Raw genomic sequence first — 13,342 nt, forward strand, 5'->3', positions numbered from 1 at the left:
GGAACACCATGGTTTCTATATCCATTTCCTAATAGGGAAGTCACATCAACATCAGTAAATAGTGTAAATTTCCGTGTCAAATCTTGATATTATTCAAATGGTCAAGATGGGTAGATTTACTAGCAATTTGTATGACGCAATACCCGCCAAGACCCAAACGCCGAATGCACCGTTGCCGAATGCACCGCTGCGAATGCACCGTTCCGAAGGCATTCCGATAATAAGATTCAAAGACAACGTCCTTCCCACTTTCTCCGACAAGGTATGCGACAATAGCTATAGAGTAGAGACAAGTAGAACTGTCATCGAGGTCGACATCTATGAATCCATCTTGAGGTTTCATCATGCCGCATGTGCCGGTGCCTTTTCTGGTCATTGTTTGCAAAAGATTTGTCGATCTTTTGAGGTTTATAACGAGGTGTTGGAGAGCGCGAGCGCTGACAGCTTGAAGCCGAGCAAGCTTCTCTTGCTGAGTGTCTATCTGCAAACTGCCAGCATCACTGTTATTAAATCCATGGATGTCTTCTCATACATCTGTGGCGCCAGTATCCCTTCCAGAGATTAGGGCACTTTGCTTTGCTCCGTTTCTTCTTCCCTGCGCTTCACAAGTAAGAAGAAACTATCGATGTTTAGCATGGATCTCGATCAGACCTTGTATAAAGACACAGAAAATTTATTGCTATAGTACTTAAGAATTCTAAATTGCTAGAAATGGGATCTAGCTTTTTGTATAAACTAAATCAGTCTTAAAATATAATCCTCCTTTAAGCGCCACTTTAACCTACCCTGTTTCTTCCCCCTCCCCCTCCCCCTCTCCTTTCCCCTCTCAATACCTATTCAGTAGGAACCAGTAGGATAAGCACTCACGCCTAGCAATTCATGAGGTCATGAAGAGTACATGATACCGTGTACCCGCAGAGCATGGCTTTTATAATGGTCATGATGTTCAAGCCAAATCCCGTCCAAAGAGCAAGAAGGATGGGGACAGGTGAACGGCTCTCCTTGAGGAAGGTACTGAAGATGCTGCAGCTGCACATGCCGAGCCAGCGACCAGGGACTAGCGAAGCACCGGGCTCTGATCCCCGTTGTCAGACTGGCATCTCCTAAACAGAATAGACACTGGGTTCCGGGACAACGGATGGGATAGACATCAGGATCAGTGTCTAGGAGGCAGGGTGTGCTTTCAGCGGCATCGTCTAAGCCAACCGTATTATGTGCATCTCGATCAGCGTGTTCCGGTTGACGCCGTGGCCGTGGATACTCACGGCGGCTGCATAGAGATGCATAGAGTCGGATGATCTCGCAGCTATCATCGTTTTGTTGTTGACGAGATTTAGGCATCGATGTAGCTGAAGGAAACAGTAATCTTGCCAGTCCTTCGCGTTCCCTGAAGCGGAATTCTGATATGGAAGGGCCGGTAGGCTCCTCTTGGCCAGTATATTGGTTCTGGAGGCACTGTGCTCTAAGGGTTTCAAAATATTGCTGACGTGAAAGCTTAAATAGCTCATCTACCTTCCGCTTTAGGAGACTCCTAAAGCCTTTTTCTAGCCGAGTACAGTCCTCAAGCTCTGTTTTTACCGTCGAATCTTGCTTGGCCATTTTTTTCGCAGCTGCGACTGAGCTATAACAATCTTGGATCGTCTTCGTGCTATTGTCAAGGAGCTGTTTTGCTTTGACAACCTCGACGTCATCTTGTGCCTGGAGACGCTGCGTAAATGTAGGTCTGGTAGGAGCAACAGGATCTGTAGTAAGGGACACGTGACCTATTAATTTCATGATCGCCGCATCGGAAGGCGTCCTAATGAAGGCAGATACAATGTCGGCATCAGCGACCTGGTTTTAATAGCTTCGTTGATAGATTGACCCGTTAACATGTCTCATGACCTGATTCCGTACTCCCTCTGTTATGCGAGTTAGAAGAACTATAAGTGGATGAGTAGAATTAGAGCAAGATTTACCTGGAAGTACCTCCGCCGCACCACGACGAAGCATCTTAAATTCAAAACTTTCCTTCATACCAAAAGATTTATCTAGGTGTCGATTCCAAGTCGCCATCTGAGTGTATTGTGCGGCCAGGAGAGGTAAAGTATAGATCTTCCCCTGCGTGTCTCAGACGGACCGACGCAGCACTGGGACTCTTTATTACTCTGCAGCCCACTTGATAGGCACAGACGCGAGTTGATCAGGAATATTAATTTTATAAATATTCTTAGGCTCGCGGATCTACTTGCTTGTAAAGGCTTTGTCCTTGAGTGCCAATCCGCAGATGACTTTGATCAAACAGAAACTTAGAACGTCCTGTCGCTCTAGAAATTTGATCAAGGATCTAGTATCATAGTCAGCAGGTGATGTCGAATTGATCCATGAGAGAACTGACGGATTGCCACGGTTTCATCTACCTTTAAGGAGTCGCAACGTGATAAGCATGCCCAGTTTCACACTACCCGGGTTCCCCTCATCTCGAAGAGCGTAAAGTTGAATGTCTCTATACTCAACAGCCTTATTTTGCTCAAGGTATCCGGTGGACTCAACTATGGTACCGGCACGCGACGTGGTCAATACGCAGAAAAGATTCAAAGCCGTGTGCTGAACCCGCTGCCGCTCCTCTGGATAATATTCATCGCTAAGGACCTAATGGTGATGGAGGATGTCAAGCACGTCATCCGCATTCATCACCGCCCTAAACCGACCGGTTTCCTGGAGCTCAAACTCATTAATCAAGCGATCTATGATAAACTATGAGGTAGAATCTCCTATTAGCAAGACCGCCTATTTCGAGTATCTCTAATAGGGGCCGTACGTTCTTCATGTCCATCTTGATAGATTCGTCCACAGGGTAATGTGTATGAACGCGAACCGTAATCCTCCAAAATTTTGCGAAAGTAAAGAGAGTGGACAACAATTTTATATTTAAGGTCTTACAGCTCCATTCCAAGAATGACCGAACGACTTCGTAGGATAAATGATTCTCGTATATTTTGACAGGATCGGGGGTAGGAAAGTAGCTTGATTCTTCATAGACTTTCTAACAGAACCTAATCACACTTGATCAGTGTCTGTTGAAGAACAAAAATAGTAGGAGCAGTGAGAAAATGGATAAGAGACTTACAAAATCCATCGTATTCATGCATTTTTATACGATTTTTTAGTGCTGTCCACATATTTAGGTGTTGTCGGTTTAGTGCTTTGACCTAGTTTGCTAATCAGCTCTTTGAATGGTCGCGAATGTCTCTTTGTCTTTTGCTTTGCACAAGTGGAGGGTGAAACTGCCATTGCTGGGTCTTTGGGATGGTGTTATTGCGGAGAGGGGAGCAACTTTTTATATGCGGATTCGGATCCATCGAGTCGTTTCTGCTATACTAAAGAACAAAATTAGGTTATAACCTGATTGAGGGCGACAATGAAGTTGGGTGGGTGAGGGGGATTTCTGCAAAAAACGGCACCCCCAAATCAGGTCCCCTGTCTAGCGTTGGTGCAGAGGGTGCCAAAAGCAGCGTCGAAAGGGTCCCTGATTTGGCACCCTTTTACACCCTGATGTACAGTTACTCCGTATTTAACATCCCTACATCCCTTGCCTGGAGAACAATGAGTACCCCACCCATGCATGCTGCCCTCAATTGACTTGCTCGGCACACTTTAAGTTCATATCAAAGTGATTTTGATGCATTCTCATCAGCCATACTTTTCTGCTCGTCCATCTAAAGAATACAAAGAGGAAAGTAGATGTTGGACCAAAAGGACCGCGGCCCTCAGAGGACCGTAAACTAGCTTTTCTCTGACAGTAGAACGTTCTCCGCATCCTCCAGTTGCTTCTACCAAAGGACAATCTTTTTGACCCATGACAGCGGATGTTATCGCAATTGATAACCCTCAACGATGGACAGTGCTAATTGCGGCAATCTCCCTCTCTGTGTATGCACGGACGGGTGTTGCAGAACAGTCAGTGCTACCACAACGTGCAGAGAAAGCACAAGCGAAGGCTTGATCGTGGGAGGTTGAAGTGGAAGATGGAACTTGCTAGGACGATGTCTAAGTTGTGTAGTAACCAGAAAATCTAAACGTGATTCCTCCCCCAGGATTTCGTCCCCTTGGATGAGGTCCGTACTTTCAACCGCTGTCAAATCAAGTCCCCGAAACGGTCCTTTGGGATGGTCTTGCGAAGCCATCTGTGGTGCCATTCCAAAGCAAATACTCTTACTGCTCGTACCGCAGTATCAGCTGGTTGATTCCGTAATACTGGTTTCGTTGAGGGCGTGTCCAGACAAAGGAGTGGAAGGCCTTTTTACAGAGTTGGTGTCTCGTTTTGCTGATCGCTCCTTTCTCTCCCGAAGCCTTGCTGTAGCGGTGCAACCTATTTCTATTATTGGCTGATTCGCTCCTCTTCCTTTCGGTTGCTCACGTTCCCCGGACACGGCTTCTGCCGAGTCATCTTCTGCCGACTCTATGTCTACTGGGTCATCCTCTGACGATTCTCCTTCACTTCTTGAGAGTTCTCCCTGTTCGGCTGAGCATATTTGTCCACCTCCAAACTCCCTATCGAGCTGGTCAGCTCTACTCCATTGTTCAGGAATGTGTGCTGGGCGCTAATCAGTCCTTTGACTTCCCATGCGACTTCTTTTTGACCTCTAGCTAATTCTTCGCCTGTCAGATCCTTCTCCTCTGAGAATTCCGCACTGTCCGATGCAGAAGGTTCGTAGTCCGAATCTTCATCGCCTTCAGAGTCCCCATTGTCTACCAACTGTTGTTCGTTTACGGAATCGCTTTCTGCATTCGAGTCCTCATCCGTCGCTGGGTAATCTCTTGTCACTGATATTCTCACGCTCGTCTGTATATTATTCCAGCGATAATGCCTTTTGTTGTTTGACCCTGGATTGTTGCCTCGGACTTCTGCTACCAGTACTTCGGTAGTTGTTTTCGTTTGCGGACATGAAGATTCTAAGCCAAATATAGGCTTACCTGGCATTGTGATCGGTGATTCATCAGGTTCCGTGGGCTTTCCCTAACCCCAGTCCTCTACCCTGGTCAAAGTCTATTTTTTAAGATAATAGCGGCTTGGGCTTGAGACGGTATGGCGAGGCCCACGAGGCGGATGTTGAAACATGGCTTTTCGAACCAGGGTCCGCTAATGCGTCTCCCAATGCGGCTCAATCATTTGGCCGAGCGTCACAGCAATCAAGCTCCTTTCGCAGATGCTATGATGATGTCATGAGGACTTGGTCTACATTGTAGGAGCAGACCAGCCAGGAGAGTGTGCAACCAGCATCAAATGATCTCAAGAGACTTGGTCGATATGGAGCAGCTCCTGCGATTAGTAAATGGTTACGGAGTACAGGTGTAGAGAACTACCGAATAACAAAGTGAGAGGAAATACGTTCGGATGCCCCTCCTGTGGACATTAATCAGTTGAACGTTTTTGCCCATATGTTTTGCATCGGCAGAACAGCTACGAAGCGTTGAATCTAGTTAGAGTCGATATATACTGTAGCTTGGGGCTTGGATGAGTTTAGCCGAGATTATTCGTAAATGTAAGCAAGTTAAGACGAGGGTTTGGATGACGATCTTGTGAGTCTACAGTCTGCTTGTTACAACCCCTGATCGGAAGTCCGAAGTCTTGCGAGTCAGACATTCTTTACTTCCCCAACATTTCAGGGGCTAGTTGCTGACACTGGTTGGCTAATTCTTGCAACTCGTCAAAGCTCACCACGTCTTTTGAAGTACGATCTTCATGGACCTTTTGCATTCGAGGAAACCGCCATGTCCAATAATCGGTGTCGGCAGGTCTGTCGAATCCGGCGCCCATGATCTCCACTATGAAAGGCTTCTTGAAGAGCTCTTTTTGTTTGCGCAAATGTTTCTGGTCGATGACGACTTCCATCTCGCCTTGAAAATGAGCAAAAGGAACGCGACAGAGGTAGCCATGTTGGTCGAAATGACGGATGATGCTCTCAGAGGCACCATGTTCGACTCGTCGGCACGGATGAAGTTGAGCTCTAATGCTCTGCTTTTATATGTCTTACTAACGGGCGGAGCCCTTGATAATTGCACGAACGGTTCCTAAGGAGATATCAACCAATAAGACCCCAAGGCTGTATATATCGTGACCCATGTTGTAGCGCTCTTCCGGCTGACGCCCCTGCCGGCGAGGATGGCGGTAGAGTTCTTCGGTCCAATTTATGGATTCACGCCGGCTTGAAAGCTCCGTGACTTTTCGCAGCATGAACCAGTCTGTAAGGTAAGCTGTACCAAGCGCATTCTGCGTGCCAGATACCTCCTTTGATCAAGCGACGGAGCAGACCGAGATATTGAGCCTGCTCCTTCAGCTCGAAAGAGTTAGTGATGTTTGTTGGAACCACATATGGTGCCACGCAGCTCGATTACTTGATTGAAAGCGTTAATGAGGGATGGAATAGCGCAAGTACCGTACGTGGTCCTCGTCCACAACCTGATTATTCGGCTGGGTTCGGGCGATCTGCGTTTACAGATGAGCAACTCGAAAAGCTCAAAGCCTTTTGTGGGGAAGATTGAAGACAACTGTACTTCCTACTTCATGGCTACCTGGCAGATGTACTTTCCCGTTCCTAACGTGCGAGATCAAGTGCGGTGCCGCAGCAGTTGATGTTGCAGACCGGCAGTGCCTAGCCTGTGGCTCAACCAGACGAGCTCTTGCAGGTCCTCATACCTTTCATCCTCACCTCTACACAAGACGCCGCCGACGAACTTGATCCGCCACCAGCTACCCTGAACCAATTCAATGATGTGGATCAAGTAACCAAAGACTATCATGAGAGAGAAACCAGAGACGGTAACGGAAGGCCAAACGACCCAGTTTAAATTCCACTCGGCATCTTTGAGTCCCCCTAGGTTGACCGTCGCATTTTCAGGATCCATTAAGACGTTGGCACGACAGTAGCAGCTGTTCAGGATGCCAACCTGAATGGCCAAGATGGCTCCTATGAGGAAGCATGTGCATATCGCGTCTTTATAAATCGTACAGATCCACTGCGTCCGGGGAGATCGGATTTGATACTTTGCTGCATAATCGATGCCGAAGCTTGTGAGCCAGACACCCAGAACCATTGTCCATGCCATGCAGCGACAGCCAAATCCAAGTGACCCGCTGAAGTAAGACAGCACGACGGCTGGGATGTACGACCCTAGAAGGACAAATATGATCGGGGCGAGCAACTGCCGTGGTCTGTGGTTCCTTTGAGCTCTATTGACGGTGACTGCCGCGCCAGGTCGCCATGAACTGTTCATTCCTGTCCAAGGTGCAATCCTGAGCCATCCTCTAAGTCTCTCAAGGTCGTGGTCCCAAGATTCGGGTCCTGGCATAGAGGAATTAGGAATCTTAACATAATCTGATGTAGCAGCGTTGTCTCCCCCGAAAGTCGGAAGCTGCAGTTGAGGAAAGAGCTCCGGCTTTGTGGGGCGGCTTTTTTCTCTTCTGTGACGGCTGATATTCCGATGGAGTTGTTGCAAGACATTCACAGCATCAGGCACTGAGCGGAATACGCCGATGGTGCTGCTCACCAGAACAAGTGGGACGAAGTATGATAGCAGTGCTACTACAGCGATCGTATGAGATGTTTGATTGTTTTGTCGCGTCCTCTTCGTCCGGATAAAAGCAGCAGATATAGCTCCCAGATAACCAATTACAGCTATCCAGGTTGGCAGTTGTGATTCCGTACGGTTGTTCGTTAGCTGATAAGCGGCTTCCTTGATATATAGCCACTCCTCGTCATCACATGGCCAGTTTAAGGGGCTCTCTTCAACATCGTCAAGTGTTTTTGATACATCCCTCAGTCCAAATTCATCATACGCACACCATATGACTGCGAGATGCTGACTGTCTGCGTGAACCTCGTGCCGGGAAGCCGTCCTCAAATGGTGAAGGTAGCCGTGGTTGCTTTCGTATCCGCTGCGCACGCCTCCATGTACTTGGTGCACTAGCTCCGCAAGATGGAGGTACCTTCTTTGGATGCTGAGTCGGGCAAGCATACTGCGCATGCTGTCAATCGGACTCGAAAAATGATGTGACACAATGATCAAGGTATTCGCCCATGAAATGGATGCGTAATGGAAGTGAGCAACTAGTACCACCGCCGGGACAAGCCAAAGGGTAAATCGTTCAGCAATCTGGTCAGCAGGCCATATATCGATTCCATTTCCACAGTGCTCCACGCAGGATTGATAGGTCAGCCTCTCCGACACTGTTTTGCATGATTCAAAATCCACATTGGCTAATAAGCTGTACGGCAGGCCCATTGTGACTGCAGCATAAGAGACAGCGGTAATGGCAGAAACCGTAAAACCGTGAGACAATCAGGGTAAACAAAGACGATGAGAAGAGTAGGCAGGAGTGGTCAAGTAAATGGAGCTCAAAAGGAACGGAGCAACACAGAACGTAACATCAATTGCTCGGTTCATTGCCCAATCAGAAGGGAGCCGCAGATTTACTTTAACATGTTGGGCAGAGCACCACTGCACCAGAACATTGGGGGCTGTAAGTACTTGTTTACTAAACTGAGGTTCTGCCTTCTGCGCCTCGTACCAATTTGATTTTCCCAAGGCTCATGCCAGCGTGCTGCACTACCAACGATAATTAGTGCTCCGGAGGGCATGCCGATCCGATCATTGAGGAGAGAGACTAATCTGAAGACAACTGCACTGGGTACCATTCTAGCTGCTTAGCAACACCTCTAGTGAAAGCGGCGCTGTGGCAGAGTGGAAAATCGTTACACTTCCTGATTGTGAAAGGGCTGAACCCCAACAATCTCTCCAAACCATTACGGAGTCGTGCCCCCAAAGTGGTGCAAATACGCTAAACTTAGCGCTGGAGACTACTCCAGACTAGCTTTTCTACCGCTCATACTAATGGAACTTTACCCTAAATACGAGCAGACAAGAAATTGATGTGACAGGTGCCATGTACAGTACCTCGGCAAAAGTTTGGATACATTTCAGCTTTTACCACCAAAATCGCCCCAAAATAGCACTTTTCGAGATGATATTATATTACAACCACGAGCTTTGAAAAGTAACGCTTAGAAATGTTGATAGAAATTCATCATATCTATCTTTTCTATACCAGACTCTTGTTTATCAGAATTGGATTGACTTAGTAGTCATGTTCTGAAGTGGAACAGTGTCCAAAACCTTAATTTTTTGTATGGGCCTCCATATAAAAAATTAAGGTTTTGGACTCTGTTCCACTTTAGAACATAGCTACTAAGTCAATTTAAATCTAAATAAAAATATTTATACGTAAAAAGTGCTTATTTTAATAAGTTCTATCACTATAAAAATAATTAGATATACTTGTTTAACTAGAAGTCTATTAATTAGGGCTTGAAAAGTGCTATTTTAGGTGTAAAAGTGCCAATGCATCCAAACTTTTGCTTTAGTACTGTACACCCAGTAATGACCACCATGATTTATTGAGACAACTGAGAATCTCACCACTCACAAGATTCAGTAAAAATTGAATATATTAGGTCTCGAAAATAGATAGGGTTGAAACTCTCCATTTAATTCTAACGCAGCAGCACAAATACTTCCGACGCTTTTGTCTGAGCAATCAGAGTTTGTTCCGGCTTATGAAGTGCTGTGGTTCAAAAGTCCTGTTTGTGTCATCATCATCAATTGTGTCCCTTCCTGTTACAATCTACCTATCGCTCTACTACCCTCTATTTCCTGCTACCCTCCACTTTCCCACCTCTCAGTACCGTCTATACCCTAACTTGGGCACCACGTCTTGGGCAAAGACAGCCGCCGGAAGAGGTGGGTCATCCACCGATCTTCCTTCCCCGCTCCATTGCCTGCCGCCCGGGCCGAAGCCGTTTCGGGCTCCTCCTGCCGCTGTTTCATTCTACCCACAGTTAACTATAGCGATGCTCCCCAGACATGTGTGATAATCCAAAAGCCAAGAGGGGAATTCAATCTAATGGCTGGACTTAGATCTCATGTCTACCAGATTCACACATGCCCCAGAACTCGGCAGCAATGATTTGTGGCATTCGATTGAGGACAGCTTCCAATGCAAAGGCCAGCAGCACTACAGACTTGCTTATGAGCAAGATGGAGTACAGTGGAGTTCATTCAGAGAGGATATAATCGAAGGTCTTCCTCAGTACAGCTTTATTCAAAACTGGTCAACTGGGTAAGGCTGCGATGTTTGTTGCTTTCTGGATCACATGTATGATCCCAAATTCAAGATGCTTTGCAAGCTAAAGGTGATTAATCGAAAATCAAGAGTGCCTTGAAGTAGCACGCTTAATGATACAGCAAGGTTCAAAAGGGCTGCAAGACGGGCATCCATTATCCTTTGCTTGCAGTTGACTGAGAAGCGGAATAAGCTACGCCATCGCCGTGTCCAGAACATCAGCTGATCTAGTGGAACGCCACTACTCGTACTATTGCTGTAACGAGCTCGAACGTCCTTTCCGACAAGGTGATCAAGGCCAGCTGTGGCTGCCACCCCGCAGCGCAAGCAATCCGCGTTGCCTGACCTTCTCTTGCTGTTGATAGGAAGACCATTGATGTTCGTGATAGTAGCCCATTTTCCGACTTTCTACAGGCGTCCTTGAGGCCTCCAAATAATGTCTTCCATAGCATACTTCGAAATCTCATTACCCTCGTCTACATAAACATTGAAGTCGTCGTACCTGAGCTGGACAACTCTTTGGTTCGGCTTACTGTGCTACTATTGCTGACCCCGGTGGGCTATGCGCGGTTTGGCTAATGTCAACAGTATCCAAAGTGCACTGACAAAATCTGTGCTGTCGTCTCGATCATCACGCTCTTTGCCCTTGTTGCAGGGTATCCTAACAACTGGCGGCGTCGCACACTTAAGTGTGGGTGCTACTGCGATGGGAACCCCTCAAGACTCGGACAAAACACCCAAGATACGCAAAAGGATCATCGTTGCCTGTGACGGTACATGGCAGGACGCGGACAGTGACTCCGAACGAGTTCATCCAATATGGAAGTTCTGGCGAAGAGAACGTTACCTGATGCCAGCATCCAATGTTGCACGGTTATGTCGATGCATCAGCAAAGAGGGTGTTGACGAACAAGGACGGCCAGTCCCACAGTTGGTGTTTTATCAGGCAGGTGTTGGCACTTCCTTCATGCAGCGGCTGAGCGGAGGACTTACGGGAAGAGGCATCACCTCGAATATTCGAGATGCGTATTCTTTTATCTGCAACAACTATGAAGATGGTGACGAGATCTTTCTCTTCGGGTTTTCCAGAGGTGCATTCACTGTTCGGAGTCTTTCGAGCCTTCTGAGGACGATCGGCATACTGAATGCGTCAGGTTTGGCACATTTCTATTCCATATCCCAAGATTGGAAGCATCAGAACGACGACATATGGCGTTTGATCAAGACGCCGTTCGCCGATGTGCCGTGGGGCTCTACAAAGGATCGGCGACCAAGTCCGAGGACGGTAGCAGGCCAAGAAAATGCTTACGTGCAAAAGCTTAAAGAGCTGGACCTGCTTCGCAGTGACCAAGCCCCGATTGGCATCAAAGCTTGTGGTGTTTGGGACACAGTCGGGTACGTTGATTGAAATCTCATGGAAATGGCAAAAACTCACAGCATGTCAGATCACTTGGCATACCTCAGGTGTGGTTTCTTCCACAAAGAGACTCTAAGATGTATGCTTTCGTCGACACGAACATCGAGTCGAACATTGAATACGCCTTTCAGGCTTTGGCACTTGACGAGCGTCGCGGTCCGTTCACTCCTACCATCTGGGCTGCACCAACCAACTCTCCCAAGGAGCTCAAACAATGCTGGTTTCGAGGAGTTCATTGTGATGTTGGAGGTGGTGGATATCGAGATCAAGAACTCGCCAATCTTAGCTTGGCATGGATGATTACCCAGCTGGAATCAAAGAGCTTGATGCAATTCAACCATGACACGTTCTGGAAACTCATGGAAATCAGCGCTAGAGACCAAACCAAGAAAATAACAGGCTCATCACCCATGCCTGAATTGAAAGAGTGGGGTCTCGGACAAATCCACGACTCCATGCTATGGTACTACCGCCTGCTTACCAAACCGAGAATACGCGAGCCCAGAAGCTTTACCCAGCGTCAGCTGAATCCTCCATGGTGGAAACAGCTTCTCTCGTTCTTCTCCCAGAAACCTGGACAACCACTTGAGAATACCCAAGAATGCATCCATTCATCCGTCAGTACGAGGTGGACAGTGGCAGATACGCCTTGTGATGCCTTGCGCAACTGGTCGTACGATCGAAGGGTGAGAGCGTGGGAGGGCCCTGGAGGTAAATCCATACCGGAAGACAAGCTTGACGGATTGGAGTTGGAACTGGCAAAGCGGTGGGGTAGTATTGTGGCGGAAGCAAACACACGGGCTGCTCTAGGAGGTCAGGACTAGCAGGTCAGGAGGGAATGGTCGCTTAGCCGTCTTATGCATTCATGGTGGTTGTTGGGCCTTGTTCCATACATTCGCTATCTCGAGATGTTAGCCGTAGGTTAGCCATAGGTTAGCCATAGGTTGCTTCACTAATCCACGAAGCATAAACAAAACGATTTGAGTCCAATATCCCAGATAGGCAATTACTTGGCAGGGCTGACAGCCGAGAGCGGCCAGAAGCGGCAGAAAAGGATCAACCTCGGACTCTACAAGCGTCCTTACAGTATCCTTATCCTGGCTGTACGCAGGTTCAGGCTGGGGAGAAAGACGCAGCTTGGGATTGGTAGGCGGTATAAAAAGAGATTCGCGACAACCCAACATGGGATGGTGGAAAGCTGATCCGCCAGCTGAGCCTTCGTCTACACCTGTTCCCACGCCCTCCTCCCATCCACAAGCCTCATTACTGCCAACGCCAAACACAGAAGACTCTGCCTCAAGCTGTCCCGTCGACCCGAAGACTCGTGCACTATGGCTACAGCAGGCGTCCTCCGCCCAGCGTCCGGAGCCGCCAACGGGGTCATCCGCAAGCCGAGATGGAAACCAAGAACCCCCAAGCGCAGCATCTACGCCGTTGTCTACCGCCCAATGTTCGTCTGACACAATATCTCAAACGATGGACTCACCGCAAGCCTCCTCAAGCTTCACTTCAGCGAACAAGAGAACACGCAGCCTCTCCCACGAACGAGTGATCTCGTCCATCCCGCGCGCCTTTCCCTCCTCTCCTGCATCAACCGCACCCTCCAACTCGGAAAGCGAAACCGGACCCCACCGCTCCGGAAACTGGATCTACCCCTCGGAGCACCAGTTCTTCACCGCCGTGCTGCGGAAACACAACCCACAGACCCTTTCCGCAGCGGCCTCTCCTTCATCCTCCTCCCCCTCCCCCTCTCACAACGCCAC

At 48.0% G+C, this 13,342-nt stretch overlaps 4 protein-coding genes across 4 annotated transcripts; 1 reads left to right on the top strand and 3 right to left on the bottom strand.

Moving 5' to 3' along the window:
• Positions 1-4,447: 4,447 nt before the first annotated feature.
• On the bottom strand, positions 4,448-4,963 carry EPUS_01361 (uncharacterized protein; the record flags this gene model as incomplete). The annotated part of the gene is made up of 1 exon (XM_007788304.1): positions 4,448-4,963. The coding sequence occupies one exon, from the start codon at positions 4,961-4,963 to the stop codon at positions 4,448-4,450; it is 516 nt and encodes a 171-aa protein (XP_007786494.1).
• A 666-nt stretch (positions 4,964-5,629) lies between these two features.
• EPUS_01362 (uncharacterized protein) lies at positions 5,630-5,875 on the bottom strand (the record flags this gene model as incomplete). The annotated part of the gene is made up of 1 exon (XM_007788305.1): positions 5,630-5,875. One exon carries the CDS (start codon positions 5,873-5,875, stop codon positions 5,630-5,632), a length of 246 nt encoding a protein of 81 aa, XP_007786495.1.
• A 716-nt stretch (positions 5,876-6,591) lies between these two features.
• Positions 6,592-8,265, bottom strand: EPUS_01363 (uncharacterized protein; the record flags this gene model as incomplete). The annotated part of the gene is made up of 1 exon (XM_007788306.1): positions 6,592-8,265. One exon carries the CDS (start codon positions 8,263-8,265, stop codon positions 6,592-6,594), a length of 1,674 nt encoding a protein of 557 aa, XP_007786496.1.
• A 2,459-nt stretch (positions 8,266-10,724) lies between these two features.
• On the top strand, positions 10,725-12,403 carry EPUS_01364 (uncharacterized protein; the record flags this gene model as incomplete). The annotated part of the gene is made up of 2 exons (XM_007788307.1): positions 10,725-11,557; positions 11,608-12,403. 2 exons carry the CDS (start codon positions 10,725-10,727, stop codon positions 12,401-12,403), a joined length of 1,629 nt encoding a protein of 542 aa, XP_007786497.1.
• Between the last annotated feature and the right edge of the window lie 939 nt (positions 12,404-13,342).

Source organism: Endocarpon pusillum (genome assembly GCF_000464535.1).
Source record: "Endocarpon pusillum Z07020 unplaced genomic scaffold C716229, whole genome shotgun sequence".
NCBI lineage: Eukaryota > Fungi > Ascomycota > Eurotiomycetes > Verrucariales > Verrucariaceae > Endocarpon > Endocarpon pusillum.